Source organism: Eubalaena glacialis, chromosome 5 (assembly GCF_028564815.1).
Source record: "Eubalaena glacialis isolate mEubGla1 chromosome 5, mEubGla1.1.hap2.+ XY, whole genome shotgun sequence".
Classification (NCBI taxonomy): Eukaryota; Metazoa; Chordata; class Mammalia; order Artiodactyla; family Balaenidae; genus Eubalaena; species Eubalaena glacialis.
Window position 1 is genome coordinate 52453212 of NC_083720.1, and position 16447 is coordinate 52469658.

Sequence of the window (16447 nt, forward strand, 5' to 3'; positions counted from 1 at the left end):
ATTTTAAAAGAGCCTAAAACCTTTAAAATATATTTATTCTATGGAGGTGAGGTTTTGTAAACAAATGATATTTAGGCTAGGGAAAGTAAAAGTGGAGATAGAGTATAATATTTGAATACAAATGGATTATTAAAGAGAATTCCAGCCTTTTGAATGGCAGTAACTTACTTATATCACAGTTTACAGTTTGCTAAGATCTTTTTTTGTATATTTCATTAATTCTCACAATAGCACAGCAAGTTAGTTGTTATTTACCCCCATCCTGAGTGTGAAGACTGAAAATGAATGAAAACTGTAATGACTAGTAGTTGATAGAACTTCAGAGGTAAGCCAAAGTCAAGGTCCAGGAAGTGGAAAAGCCAGACTGAACCTAGTTTTTTCATGTCCTACAGTTTTTCCATTTTGCTGTAGATCCCCAAGTGTTATAAAATAATTGTTAACTTTTGTTTACTTATTATGGAGGTCTTATTTTTAATGGATTTAAAAATAGTTTTGAACTGTAAAAACTATTTTTAAAATTTCAAACCATTCTCCTAGAAAGTTCATAATTAATTTAACTAGATGATTAAGTTTAGTTATTTTTTGAGTCCATTAACTTGCTTTGTCCTTTACCATCCAATTTCCATGAAGCCACCTCTCTAGTTCCAATATATTCTTGCCTTTAGATTAATATTAACATCATTTATGATGCTTAACTATTTTGTTTATGTAAACAGGAGCTTTATGTACTTTACCCAGTGGAAGAATGTCATATGTCTGTTATCTTTACTTGAACAAGACATGTGACAAAGTCTAGAACCAGCATAAACATAGTGTTGTTGGATCAATGTCAAAAGGATTAGTGGCATTCCTTGTTCCAGTTGTCATTTTAATCAGTGAGTTGAAGAGTAGTAAAGATGATAATAGTTAATACCCACAAAACAGTACGTGCAAGGCATAGTTCTGTGTGCTTCACATATATTAATTTATAACCAACCCTATGATGTGAGCACTATTTTTTATTTATTTTCATTTTAAGGAAGCACAGAGAGGTGAAGTGAAGGTCCCAGTTAATATAAACCAGAGGCACTTATCAGTTTTGTTGGTGAGCCTGGCAATTAGAGAATGGTGTTAGAATTCACAAAGAGCTTCCAAAGTAAAAGAAAGTGTGTGTTTATAAGCCATTTAATGATTCATGGTGGCTTATAAATGTACGAACAAAATAAAATCATTTAAAAGTAAGGAAGAAATATGAGAATGGGAAATAAGAGCAATGAAATAAATAAGATGGAGGCTGGAATAAGAGTACACAAAATTAACATCACACACTCGATACAAGCAGCCCACAAATTTGATATTTAAGATATTTAAGATATTTAAGATTACGATTACTGAGCAGCCAACTTGAGAGAAACACAGTCACTTACAAGACAATCACTCTGCCCATAAACAGACTAGTTATTTGAACCAAGACAAAACTGGCAAAGGATAAACTGTCATGTATTCTCTTGGAGAAGAGATTATATGCTGAGTAATATCTTGGTAATAAAAGTGTTGAATTTCACAGGAGTGTTTCTTACAACTTCCCTGAAGTTCATTTCAGTAGAAGTAATTCTAGTGGGTGGTGGTGTCAGTATTGCTGGGTCTAGATTCAAGATGCTGATACTCTGGCTTAATTTAGAGGAAGGTGTTAGAAGAGTGGATATCCCATGGATCTTGACAATCCTCCAAAGCTGAACTTTTGAAAGGTAGTGAGCAGCAGTGTGTTGGAGATATTCCTCAACCAATAATTAGAATACACTTATTCTTGTTTTCCATTTATTGCAGAGATCCATCATTCAGCAAATGTTTCAGTGTCTATGGGGTGCCAGTGGAAATTGAGGCCTTGGGGAAACAGTAGTGGACAGATATCAAATGGATGTCCAGTCATGAGCCTTGTCCCCATGTAACCTTATAACCTAATGGAGGAAAGAGTCAGTTAAAGCAAACAGTTCTAACAGAGGGTATATGTGCTTGGATGGGGAAAGCCAAGGCTTCCATTGAGCCATACCCTGGATTTAGGGGCCAGGGAAGATTTAGCAGAGGAAGTAGCATCTAATTTGAGACTTGAGGATGAATAGCACTGGAACCCCTGAGGGTTCCAGTTTGGGTCAGATCACCAAACTTGTGAGCCAGCTACTTCTCTTCTTAGAAAATATTCTTGCCAGTGGATAAGATATATTCCCAACCCTTAGGTGAGGAAGAGTTCATTTTGATTTATTTATTTAAAATGAGAACTTGATAAGTTACCATGCACACTTATATAAAACTAAATATAAGAGGTTATACAAGGGGTCTCTTAATCCATTTTCAATTTCTGCTTATCAGAGGATCAGCTGTAACCCTTAAGTGTGGTTAAGGGTTTGTTAATAAATAATTCGCAAATTTATTGAGGGTTTACCATGTGCCAGGTAAAGTTTTAAGCACTTGGCATATATCACAGGGCAAAACAAAGCTCTCTGCCCTCCTGGAACATAGATCATTTTGTTATAGCATTGCAAGGTGATCAGATGAAGTCGAAGGATGGATAAGAATTAGCCATAGAAAGGAAACTTGGCATATACATCAGAACAGCATGGGCAAAGGTTCAGAGGGTGGGGTGGATGCCTTGTGAAAAGTGTGGAGTTTGAATAGGACTGGAACTTGACTAGAAGGCCACTGCTTCTTGGAGGAGTGCCAAAGAGAGTATACAGAGATAGAACTCACATTCTCAGAAAATTTGAATATTTTTTGATACAGGGACAAATAAAAATCTCATAGTTTATTTCTTAAAAGGGAGAAGGTAATTTTTTTTTTTAATCTAAGTTTTTTTTTTAATTAATTTATTTATTTATTTATTTATGGCTGTGTTGGGTCTTCGTTTATGTGCGAGGGCTTTCTCTAGTTGCGGCAAGTGGGGGGCACTCTTCATCGCGGTGCGCGGGCCTCTTACTATCGCGGCCTCTCTTGTTGCAGAGCACAGGCTCCAGACACGCAGGCTCAGTAGTTGTGGCTCACGGGCCCAGTTGCCCCACAGCATGTGGGATCTTCCCAGACCAGGGCTCGAACCCGTGTCCCCTTCATTGGCAGGCAGACTCTCAACCACTCCGCCACCAGGGAAGCCCCCAGAGAAGGTAATTTTAACTGAGCGAAATTTAAAGAAGATATAGCTAATTAAGCCCTCAGCTATTAAAAATCAAACCAAACAATGACAACACCTTCAAACCAAATCTCCATGGCACATTTATCTTGAAGTGGTGTAACTTTAGGGTGTGTTCTCCAAGTTAAACTCATTGCTAAATACACATTTAGGTAAATAAAATGAAGAAAGTTGTAGAATGTAATTGTGAGTTATGAATCAGAAAAATTACTAAAAAATTATTACTTTGATTTTTAGAATAGTTGATATATAGTCTTTTTTTTTTTTTTTTTTTCTGGCAGTAGTTAGGTAAGACCAGTTGTCTCTTAAGTGCCTTTCTGGATTGTGATGGTAAATCCAGACCATTTTCAAAGAATGCCAGTTTTCATATAGGGAGATAATCTCATTTATCCAAAAGAGTTGCTCAATAAAGGGACAAGTTAAAGAAAAAGGGATTGAGAACATCCAGGCTGATTTTATAGGAATCGTTCTGATCTTATTTTGGTTGAAGCTGAATTATTAAGTATTCAGAGTATGATCCTGGGCTCCGTGAGAGTAACAAAGGCAGGTTCTATGATGAACTCATAAAGCTTAACCCATAAAGCAATTTGATAACATCTAATAGTAATGTCAAAGTCTACACATAGTTTCCAAAAGAATTGGAACAGGATGGGAGAGACCAAAAGGGGTCCAAGAGTTTAGCCATTTCAACATGAATTAGTATGACAGGACTCCTAAACAACGATTGTAATACTAGAGTGCTTCTTATTTTGGTATAGTGTCAAGACTGAGAGATATCTCTATTCTCTGCAATGGGTTGCTTGATTCTGGAGACCATATTTTAAAGTGGCACATTGAAAACTGAAGCATGAAGCAGGAGGGCAACTCGGATGCTGAAAAGCCTGAACATACTTCCATATGGAAGGAGGCGGAGAATAGAGGAGACTTAGGGGAGCATGAAATGATCTTCAGCTATTTGAAGGGCTATCCCTGGGAAGAGAGGAGTAAGTAGACTTTTGTTTTGCTCCAGATGGCAGGTCTAGGACATTGGGTGAAACTACAGGAAACCTATTTCTGAAAAAGAAAGTTTATATTTGTTTTCAAACAAACACAAAATATGGAAAAAGGAGTGATCTCTCTTTGAAAGTGTTTAAACATTGGTCCAGAGACCACCTGCTTGGTGATGTATTATGGAAAGTACATCAGTACTGTGAGCAAAGTTGAAATAAATAGCTTTTCAAGTTCTTTCTTGTTAAGAGCCCTGATCTAGAAGAAATATCATTTGACTAATGATAATTATTATTGACATATTCTACCACACAAATAATACTTCATTTAATTCATTTAAATGTTTATGAAGAACCCACTAAACGCCAATCCCTCTTCCAGGTGCTAGGGATGCACAGTGAACAAGGAAGACAAAGTTTCTCCCTTCATTCTTAAGAATTTTCATGGAATAGATCTGAAAATAGTATATCAATTGTATAGACATGACTAAAGTACTTGGATTATTTATTCTTTTAAGTAGGTTAAATATGCCCAAGGGCCCTTTTTGTAGTATTTTTCTCAGCATAAACTTTAAAAAATTAGTAAATAATAGTTTTATTTATGTCTGAATTAAGGAAAATTTTAAATTAAGGAAAGTTTATAGTTTGAATTTTCATAAGATTGACGTGTAATAGCATTTAAATGCCTTTCAGAGTAAAATGTGAATAATTTTTGGCTTGTCTACCACTTTAAATGATTAATTATTAATTCTGCAAGTGTTTATTGAATGCCTTTTATGTTCCAGGAACTATAAAAGTTCTGGGTATATAGCAGTGAGAGAATCCTTGTCTTCTTGGAGCTCACAAAATAAATAAGTTATGTAATATGTTAGGTGATAAGTGCTAACCAGAAAAATAAAGTGGAGGTTAGGGGAGATTGGGTAGGGTCTTGGGGGCCAATATAAGAACTTAGAGTTTTTCTTCGAGTGAGATGGAGAACCACTGGGCTGCCCTGTGTGTGAAAGTGCTGAGTCCTCACCACTGGACCGCCAGGGAATTCCCTGATTTACGTTTTAAAAGGATTACCGTACCTTCACTGTTGAGTGTAGAGGGGAGATCAGTTAGGAGACTCTTGTAACAATCTAGGCTAGAGTTGATAGTGACTTGAATCACATGGAAGGAATGGAGGTGGTAAGAGGTGGTTAGGTTCTGGATATTCATTTAAGATACAGCTACACAACATGCTGTTGGCTGTGGGGGGGTGAGGGTGTGAGACCATGGATGATTCCAAGGTTTTTTGCAAGAGCACCTAGAAGATTTGGAGTTGCCACTAACTAACACAGGGAATACTGGGAGTGAAGCAGTTGAGAGGAAATGAAGAATTGAGTTTGAGGCAGTAAAGTTTGAACTGTCTACTAAACATCCAAATGGAGAAGCTGAGTATAATAGTCTGGGGTTCAGGGCAGAAGTCCAGGCTTGAGATATAAATCAGGGAGCCATCAGTGCTGATGAGGGAGAGAAGAGGGCCATGAACTGAACCTGGGCATTCCAAAGTTAAGCGGTCAGGGAGATGAAAATGAGCCCACAGAAGACTGAAAAAGAGGAGCTAATGAAATGGAAGGACAACTTGGAGAAGTGGCATCTTGGAAGCCAAGTGAAGAAAGTGTTTTCAGGAGGAGGGAGTGACCGACAGGGTGGAACGATGGTGTTGGTCAAGGAAGATCAGTTCTGAGGTTGGATTTAGCAATGTGGATGTCACTATGGACCCTGACAAAAATTGTATCAATGGAGTGGTCAGGTCAGAAGCGTGATTGAAATGGGTTCAGGGCTTCCCTGGTGGCGCAGTGGTTGAGAATCCGCCTGCCAATGCAGGGAGCACGGGTTCGAGCCCTGGTCTGGGAAGATCCCACATGCTGCGGAGCAACTGGGCCCGTGAGCCACAACTACTGAGCCTGCGTGTCTGGAGCCTGTGCTCCGCAACAAGAGAGGCCGCGACAGTGAGAGGCCCGCGCACCGCAATGAAGAGTGGCCCCCGCTCGCCGCAACTAGAGAAAGCCCTTGCACAGAAACAAAGACCCAACACAGCCAAAAAATAAAAATAAATTAAAAAAAAAAAAAGAAATGGGTTCAAAAGAGAGTGGGAGAAGAAAAATTGGAGATGGTAAATATAATTATAGAAGTCTTCTGCTATAAAAGGGAGCAAGGAAATGAGGGGGTGTCTAGGGGGACTTTGGGGGCTAAGAGAGATTTGAGATGAGAAAAATTACACCATGCTTTGTATGGTGGTGGAAATGATCCAATAGAGAGGGAAATATTGATACAGGAAAGAATTGTAGAAGAAATGTCCTGGAGAAGTCAGGAAGAGATAGGTCTAGTATACAAAGTGGAGGAGTTGATCTTAGAGCTTGGATCATCCATCTATAGTAATAGGCAGGAGGCAGAGGTTGTGGATGGGTAGATATGGTGCTGAGGGCTGATGGTAGTTTTTTCTGCTTGCTTCTCTTTTCTTCTTGAAATAGGAAGACCATCTGCTGAGAGGAAAGTGGTATTGGGAATTTGAGGAGAGGGGAGGGTATGAGATAGTTGTCCAGAAGAGTGGGAAAGTCTGTGTATTAGGGGAGTCGTCCTAGTTTAGGCCATTATAATGACATACCCTAGCTGGAGTGGCTTAAACAACAGACATTTATTTCTCACAGTTCTGGAAGCTGGGAAGTCCAAGATCAGGGTGCCAGCATGATCAGGTTCTTGCTAAAGGCTCTCTTCTTGGCTTGCAGATGGCAGCCTTCTCACTGTGTCCTCACATGGCCTAATCCCATCATGGGGTCCCCACCCTCATCTAAACCTAATTACCTACCAAAGACCCCACTCCCTGTATGATCACATTAGGGGTTAAGGCTTCGACGTGTTTTGAGGGACACAAGCATTGAGTCTTTAACAGGAATGTAGTATGCTCCCAGGGCAACATGAAGGGTCCACCTGAGGATTGTGGTGATGAATTTAAGGGGAGACACCAGGCTTTGTGTTTATCTAGTCAAGTTCAGCTGTCCAGGCATAGGCATAGTCAGCAGACAGTTGGGTTTATCCAGGATTGGGATTTTTCCATGTAACCATGATGAGGGGTGGGAGGAAGAGAGTGATTTTTTTTTTTTTAAAGGAATTCCTTTATTTTTATTATTTATTTATTTATTTATTTATTTTTGGTTGTGTTGGGTCTTCGTTTCTGTGCAAGGGCTTTCTCTAGTTGCAGCAAGTGGGGGCCACTCTTCATCGCGGTGCGCGGGCCTCTCACTATCGCGGCCTCTCTTGTTGTGGAGCACAAACTCCAGAGGCGCAGGCTCAGTAGTTGTGGCTCACGGGCCTAGTTGCTCCGCGGCATGTGGGATCTTCCCAGACCAGGGCTCGAACCCGTGTCCCCTGCATTGGCAGGCAGATTCTCAACCACTGCGCCACCAGGGAAGCCCGAGAGTGATTTTTTGATGATTAACCATAATTTATGCTGGCAAGGAGGGAAGTAGGGACACAAAGGGGGTGAAGACCCTTGAACAGTATATGGTAAATCGGTGCTTTGAACGTCCTAGTAGGATGGAAGAATTTTTGGACTCAGGGTGCCAGAGGGAGTGAACTAGGAAAAATAGAAGATGCTTGAAGTGAAAAATAGGGAGAGATTGCAGGTATTGGTGATGACAGATGTGAGGTATGACTGCAGTCAGAGGCTGAGGTGGAATGAAGAACAAAAACACTGGGAGGGAGGAGTTCAAGTTAACACAAGGCATTAGTGTGATTATTTCAGTATAGGAGATCTTGTTTTTCACATGTCATAGCTTGAATTGGGGTTAGAGAAAAAAAAAAAAAGCATCAAACCAGCCCATACAATACTTAATTACATTTTTCTGTACCTAAATGTTTTAGTGCTAATAATCTAATCCAGTATTACAGGTCCATATTGTGAGCATTCTCATAGCTGGTCTTTCTTCTTAGCATTCTATTTAACACTGTTTTTTCTTAATGCAATAATTGTTGGTTCTTCAGAGTTGAATACATTCTTGGATGATCCAGAATTTGCTGATGTTATATTGAAAGCAGAGCAAGCAATAGAATTTGGAGTTTATCCAGAAAGAATCTCTCAAGGTTCAAGTGGAAGTTACTTTGTGAAGGATCCTAAGAGGGTGAGAATTTCACAGACCTACTATACATAACAGACATTTTGGAAAACACTAATTTAAATGTGAAGTCATTGTGAGTTTCTGAAGATATTTTCCTAATAAATCTGATTGCACCTTCTTTTCAGAAATAAAGGTCAGTTTACTATTAACTAAAGCACTCTACAACTTAAAAATTGAGCTATTCATTTTAAGCCATAATTTTCTGTTTTATTATTTTAATATTTGGTTTCAAGTATTTATTGAATACTCACATTTAGCTGTAGATTTGTTGGGTTTATAGTCACAAGTCCTTACCGTACAGAAACCAAGCAGTGTTTTATTTTACCCTCAGAATATTTTTTCCAGCATTATGCCAGAGAAGGAGCCTGGGAAGTCTGAAGTTTGAAGGCGTTGGAATGTGACAAAGTGAAATGAACCAAAGTATAATTCTAAGGCAGAAAAGAGAAGTTGATATGGGACTTTGTTCCACTTAGTCTAGAATTTTTCAAAAATCTGTATTATTTCTAAAAGCTTTCTGAATGATGCATAGCCAGCAGTTCTCTTTTTCAGGAGGAAAAAAGATTATAATTCCATCCAAATATTTTTTGCAAAGACTGAAGTTATATTTTAAAACATAGTCTTTTTTGAGATTTAAATATATATATGTAGGTAATGTCAATCTCTCAATCTTTATTCCAAGCTTGATTTCTTAATTTGTTCTTGTTGACTTTTTTATTAGTGACTCAGACTTTATTGCATTATAAAACAATTATATACTTATAATAAGATTTTTATTTCTTGTCTAAGGATAATTCAGCTTCTAAATTTAATATTAATGTATTTTATCAGACCAGTAATAAGGATTATAAACTTTTAGACATCCATGAGCAATTTTTTTTAAGAGGAGAGAATTTATTTAAAAATTGGTTCATAAAGAAATAACTGAAAAAAGATTTAGGGTAAGAGAATCTGGCAGCATTGATGTCACTATATCCTATCATTTCCTTTGTATCTTACAGATGACTTTTTGTCATTGGATTTATTCATTTAACAGATACTTGAATGTCTACTGTGTACCAGGTACACAGTACTTAGGATATAGCCCTAACAGAGAAAGTCCCTGCCCTTTTAGAATACACATCTACTGGGAAAGTAGACAATAAATAAACATAGAATTTGGGTATTTAATAGATATTGAATAATAACACCGTTTGACCTAGGTCAGTGGTTTTCAAACATTTTAAAATCAGTGGGACTCCTTCTTAACTAGGAAGTCCAGTACATAAAATGGGTAAAATCAGTGGATGGGGTCTTAGAGCCCTGCCCTCCCCTCTTCTCTCACCTTCCCTAGAATTTCTCAGAGCACGGTTTGAAAACCATTAGCCCAAAGGATTATTGATTTTAGATTGTTGAATGAGAATGCGTATAAAACTGTTATTAGAATTAAACCTCTTAATAGTTAAGAGTGATGCCCAAATTTGTGGTGGGAAGAAGTAGAAAATGATCAGAATGCGTTTTATGGATTATTATCTCTCTGTATTAAAAGTCTAATAAAATTTCTACTTTTTTCCCCCTATAGAACATTATTGGTGTGTTTAAACCCAAATCGGAAGAGCCTTATGGTCACCTGAATCCAAAATGGACCAAATATGTTCATAAGGTCTGCTGCCCTTGCTGCTTTGGCAGAGGCTGCCTGCTTCCTAATCAGGGATACCTTTCCGAAGCTGGTGCCTCCCTTGTGGATGAAAAGCTTCATCTGGGCATTGTACCAAAAACAAGGGTAAAGCAGAAATTGTTTTTAATCATGTACTTCTAATTTACAGCCCACTTCTCTGTGAATACTCTAGTAATATTTGTAGTGACAGAGCCTAAAGTTGAGCCCCTTTTTTTGTAATCCAGAGTCACAAATGACTAGTAAATTGATTCTAGTGTAGATCCACAAAGTATCCAAGGGAATATCTCTTGCTCAGGTGAGCTGAGATGATGCTGACAAAAAGAGGAGAAAGAACTAGCATTTAGAAAGCAGAAAAAAAATCTAGAAATTTTTTTGAAGGTAGAGATAACTAATATGCTCAGAAGACTGCTATCTTTTTCTTTCTGACCTTTATACATTTTTACTTGAAGTTCTACTTGAAATGTTCATTCCTAATTCTACATTTCAAGACTATTACTTCTTTCTTCCACTGGCCAATTTTAGACTGCCTCTGTCAGAAAGAAATACATGTGTGCCATTTAACCAACTTTGCCAAATCCCTTAGCCTTTCTATTTTAGATTCTCAGGAACATTTAGTATAGTGTTAAACTTTGCTAATTTACAGCATTAGAGTGAGTTCCATGGTGTATGTGAATAGAAATACTATAATGCAAATTCTAATAGCCATTTTTCTAAACTGTACGTTTCTAGGTGGTTTGGCTTGTCAGTGAGACATTTAACTACAGTGCAATTGACCGTGCAAAATCTAGAGGCAAAAAGTATGCTTTAGAGAAAGTGCCAAAAGTAGGTAGAAAATTTCATCGGATAGGACTTCCTCCTAAGGTAAGTTACTGCGATGAGCTTTATTTGGGGGGAAGTTCATCACATATTACCTGAGCTCTGTGCGCTAGGCACTGTGCTGTGGACTGTGGATATATGTTAGTAAAAACATACTAACATACTTTTCTCATCTTCAAGAGCTTATAGTAACAAGCAGTCTCAACGCAATGTGATAAAGCTGTTGAGGATGGTTAAGTGCAGGGAGCCCAGAGAGGGTAGAGGAGGGATATTTAACCCACTTTGGAGGGCTAGGGAATTTCCGAGAGGAGGCTGCACCTAAGGCTTTATAAAGTACTGGCTGAAAGTGCAGGCTGAGAATTAGACCTCGGTTTTATTCCAGCCCTCTCCACCAGTTAGCTCTGAGACCTTGGGCAAGTCCCGTACTCTCCAAGCCCCAGTTTCTGTAAAACGGGGATAATAAAACCTACCTCTTAGGGTTGTGAGAATAAAATGAAAAAATATATGTCAAGTACTTGGTACAGTACCTGGCACATAGTAAACGATAGTAGCCGAGTTTACTCACTACATATTAGATTTTGTTTTTTCTTATCACTTTTAAATAAACCTAAGGGATGATTAGCAACTAGCTAAGCAAGGGTAGGGAGGGTTAATGGGAAAAACATTCTAGAAAAAGCACTAGGCTTTATTTATTTATTTTTTTAATTATATTTAACCTGCAATTTTGTTGTTTTGTTGTTGCTATGCATTTATCTATATAAAAGAATTGGAGTAGAAATGCATGGTTACCCTAACTTGTCTTTAATATTGTACTCCAAGTAAGCAGGAAGTTTTGAAAAAATTTACAAGGCCTGTTACTCCTTGCATATGCTGAAATAGGTGTGACTAAAGAAGGATATTATTTCCGTATTTATGACTACTAGGACTTCATTATGAGTGCTTTAGAGAAGACATTTAGGAAATCATTAAAATTTCATGCCAACCATAACATAAAGTGTTAGGATAAGTGATAGATTTTTTTTTTTTGGTTGCAACGCCCAGCATGTGGGATCTTAGTTCCTGGACCAGGGAGCCAACCTGGGCCCTCGGCAGTGAAAGCGTGGAGTCCTAAATAGCTTTTCTTTGTAGTGATTTGTTTGTAAATATTTATGAGGCCAGCTAGGTTACCCATTACCTATGTGTCCTGTGCTGTTTAAATTTGTATCTCCGTCTTTAAAAAATTGTTTAATATTAACAACTAGTAATTTTAGCGATAGAAAACTTTATAAAATAGACATATCTTCAAGGAAAGGACTTTTTTAAAAAACCACTATAGAGGTTATGATTAATTGGTTACTTCTTTAAAATTTATGACAGGATCTTTAAGCTACATAGTCAAAGAATTCATTCTTTTATAAAAATAAAGTCATTTTCTGTATCTTATGTTGTAAAAAGAATCCTGAAGTATTTTTTCAGTAAGATAAAATTATACTATTATTAAATAAATAACCAGGATAGGTGTAAAATTTGGTCTTCAAAATTAACTTCATGTTAATGAGTATTTTTAGAAAACAGCATTCTTGTTGAGAATATCACCTTAAAGGCACATGTGTATTTTGTTTTTTAGTTATCCTAAAATAGCTGCTATGCTCCTTGAAAGTCTAGGATTGAGCGTTTTTAATTTGCTATGTATTCTTTATGTGATTATTTTAAATTAGTGTATAAAAATAGTTTTCTTGATAAATGTGGCTTATCTAAATTAGTGTTAACTTCGATTTTTCTTATTGTGTTCATATAAAGTATTTTATGACAATACTGCTGAGAACTTTAAAAAGTAGTCTCTTTGTTCGTATATTTTCTTTTCTAACTATAATTCTTAAAATTATAGATTGGTTCCTTTCAGTTATTTGTTGAAGGTTACAAGGAGGCTGAATATTGGCTTAGGAAATTTGAAGCTGACCCTTTGCCGGAGAACATTAGAAAACAATTTCAGTCACAGTTTGAAAGATTAGTTATTTTGGATTACCTCATCAGAAATACAGGTACTGAAGTTCTCTCATTTGTTCACTCAAATCTTGTTAACTTTCAAATTGTATTCAACTCTTGTTTATCCAAATCAAAGACGTAAAATTTTGATGCAGTAGTCTTGAGGCCACTTTTTCTTTACGTTCCTTAGAAAACAGAGATGTGGTACCAACTCTCCCAGACAGAATTAATCTCGTACTGGATATTCTGACTCAGAGCAGGCTCCTGCCCAGGTGATAGCGATCAGTTCCTATCACTCGGGAGCAGGGAGTTTCTTGGCAACAGGACAAAGCCTGCTGGATATTGGAAATGTTGTGACATCTTATGGAAAAACCCAAACAAACTTTTTGGCCAACATAATAGATAATCTGTGACAGTGGTTCCCAAATGTGGTTCCCTGGACTGTCAGGGTCAGTATTATGTGGGCATTTGTTACAAATGCATCTTCTGGGAGCCCAGCCCAGTCCTGCTGAATGTGAGGCCAGCAGTTCGTGGTTTAATAAGTCCTCCAGGTAATTCTCATGCACCCTGAAGCTTGAGAACCACTGGTTCAAAATCTTTGCTCATTTATATTAGTTTCTGGAAAAGCATTATGTACCTTTTTTAGATTTACCTTTATTAAATCATATGGTCTTAAGTTAATGTTAAAATTAGTGTAGAGTCCAATGGAATATTGCTCAGCCATGAAAAAGAATGAGATATTGCCATTTGCAGCAATATGGATGGACCCAGAGAATATTATACTTAGTGAAGTAAATCATACAGAGAAAGACAAAAATAATGTGATATCACTTATATGTGGAATCCAAAACAATAACACAAATGAAGCTACATACGAAACAGAAACAGACTCACAGACATAGAAAACAAACTTATGGTTACCCAAGGGGAGAGGGAAGGAAGGAGGGATAAATTAGGAGTATGGGATTAACAGGTACAAACTACCACACATAAAACAGATAAGCAACAAGGATTTACTGTATAGCATAGGGAATTATATTCAATATCTTGTAATAACCTATAATGGGAAATAATCTGAAAAAAATATGTATATATAACTGAATCACTGCTATACCCCTCAAACTAACACAATATTGCGAATCGACTATAGTTCAGTTTTTTTAAAAATTAGTGTAGAATCTAGAATACTCCTATAGAGACATTAGGTAAGAGCCTATCCAGGAATTTGCCTGGAAATGGGGGTGGATGCTTTTTCTTCCCAAGGTGAAGAGAAATTATCCTTTTTAATAACCTTGGTTTAAGAGTTCTTGACAGTAATCGTACCTACCACAGAGTGGTTATAAGAATTCAGTGAACTAATACATGTTAAGCACTTACAACAATGTCTGGCACAGAGTAAATCTCAATGAATGTTAGCTAACATTTATGAGTATTTTTAGTCTGTATGTGTTAAATTGGAGGCTTTAGTATGTCCATATGCTACAGAGAACAAATGAAGGTCCCAAAAAGTGATGACTAAATTTTTCCCCTTGATTAAACTATGATATCCATAAAAAAATGAAGTAACAGATTTTTTGTTTGTTTGTTTTGAAAGATAGGGGAAATGATAATTGGTTAATCAGATGTGAAAACCAGAAACAAGAAGATGAAATTACGGTAAGGAAATTTTAATATATATATGTATATACACATACACACACTATCAATTTCTATAAAAAATTCCTTGACGTTAAGTTATTCTTCATCACATCCTCTCCTTCACCTAGATCCTTGGTTTTTATCTCCTTTTTCTGTTTTTATGCTCTTTTTTCTTTCCTTCACCTTGCTTTTATGTAATAAAGAAAGGCTTCTAGTATTTTTTGCCAAAATGTTTATATTTTACTAATTCACTTCTTTCTGAGCCTTATGACTCAGGGTTAGATAATGCAGAATTACCCAATAAAATGGAACCTATGTGCTTTACCTGTGAATTATAGCCATTGAACTTAAAAAAATATACTTCTAATGCTTATAAGAAGCTGGTTTTCATGTACATAATAGACTGTGAAGACCCTCAACACTATCAGGATGATAGATTTTAGATCCATTCCTATCAACTTTGACTACACAAGTTCAGATTTTAGATATTTACATGAGAGATATTTTCAGAATAATTTTACTAGTTTAAATCAGTTTAAACATTTAAGAGAGTTTTAACTGATTAAAAATAAATTTCTCCAATGTTTACAGTCTGTGTATTCTCATCACTTAAAGCTGTTGCATCACTTTAAAAGTTTGTAGTTTTCCGTGTTCATCAAAGAAATTTAAAATTACATATTCATAGTACTCAGCAATAAAAAAAGAATAAGCTTGATATATGCAATAATGTGAATGAATCTCAAAATCCTGCCAAGTGAAAGAAGCTACACAAAAGGGAAGATACTGTCTGATTCCTTTTATATAAAAATCTAGAAAGTGCAAACTAATCCCTAGGGACAGAAAGCAGGCCATGGTTGCCTGGGGTGGGGTAGAGGGAGGAAGGGGACTGCTAAGGGACACAAGGAAACTTCTGGGTGGTTTCACATCTGTCAGTGCTTGTCAGATTGTACACTTTAATATGTAAAGTTTATTGTGTGTAAATTATACCTCAATAAAGTTGTAAATAGAAAAAAATGATAGAAATAAAAATAAATGGCAGTTATAGCAGAAATGGGTTTTAAAATACACATATAAAAATATTCATATTTATAACAGTTCCTAAATATATTTTATTGGTATATCTTAAACAATTGGATTTTACTGAAAACCTTATTCGTTTGCTCTTAAGTATTTTGTGCATTTTCATCGAGATATTTGATATAAACTAACAGGAACAAACCTGGCATATATCACTTGGACCTTCACTCTAATACTTTCAATTTAAAAATTATCTTTTTCACGTCTTGTTATTTTATCTAGGCCACTTAATAATGGCAACCGTCTATTTTTTGATAATAGGAGGTACTGTTTAACATGAAAAGTCTCTTGTCCCTGAGGTCTTCGTTTCCGTTACAGAAGAATGGAGAAGTTAGGAATGACCTACATTCTGTAATCAAGAGTTTCTTGAAGTTCCTTCTACTGGACCTTATTATATTTAGCTATGGTCATTGGGGAGTTTTATTTAGAAACATTTTGTGTTTGAACTAATTATTTCTATGAGACCGTAGGAAAGACTTGATTTTAATAAGGTAACTTTAAGTTGTTATCTTAAAAATATCAATATTTTGCAAATACCATACATTTAAGCAATGTATCTAACAATAAATTATCCAGAAGTACACTTTTTAAAGTCTTGATAATTCCCAGCCCTCTTCCACAAAGAGGAAAAAAATGAAACTATTAATGCATGAATTTGTAATACCAAATTTAAAAAAAAATTGTGATTATGAAGTTTTTACTGATTCTTAAGACAGTCTCTTCCCTTAAAGGGTAAATTGGTACCTTCTGGCAACTTTATTTTTATAAGCTCTTCAGATAAAATGTCTTTAAACCTCAACAATTGTTATAAATTATCTTTTGGAAATATGCATATAAATTTTTTTATCAACAGACTATTTTTCTCCCCTTTAGGAAACAAAATGGACTGATGATAAAGAAACGCTTATTAAAATAGCTGCCATTGATAATGGTCTAGCATTTCCTTTTAAACATCCTGATGAGTGGAGAGCATGTGAGTATTTAGAACTTTCCATAGATTCTGTAGTTACCC

The 16447-nt window shown here is 36.3% G+C and overlaps 1 protein-coding gene across 2 annotated transcripts in view; it reads left to right on the top strand.

Annotated features, from left to right (window-relative positions):
- PI4K2B (phosphatidylinositol 4-kinase type 2 beta) overlaps positions 1-16447 on the top strand; it is a 31971-nt gene that overhangs the window by 1861 nt on the left and 13663 nt on the right. The window contains exons 2-7 of one of the 2 annotated variants that reach the window (XM_061191286.1): positions 8152-8288; positions 9844-10044; positions 10669-10800; positions 12623-12776; positions 14315-14376; positions 16309-16408. In XM_061191286.1, the coding sequence (XP_061047269.1) occupies positions 8152-8288; positions 9844-10044; positions 10669-10800; positions 12623-12776; positions 14315-14376; positions 16309-16408 (786 nt within the window). The remainder of the gene's footprint in view (positions 1-8151; positions 8289-9843; positions 10045-10668; positions 10801-12622; positions 12777-14314; positions 14377-16308; positions 16409-16447) is intronic. The other variant, XM_061191287.1, reaches the window with a different exon arrangement.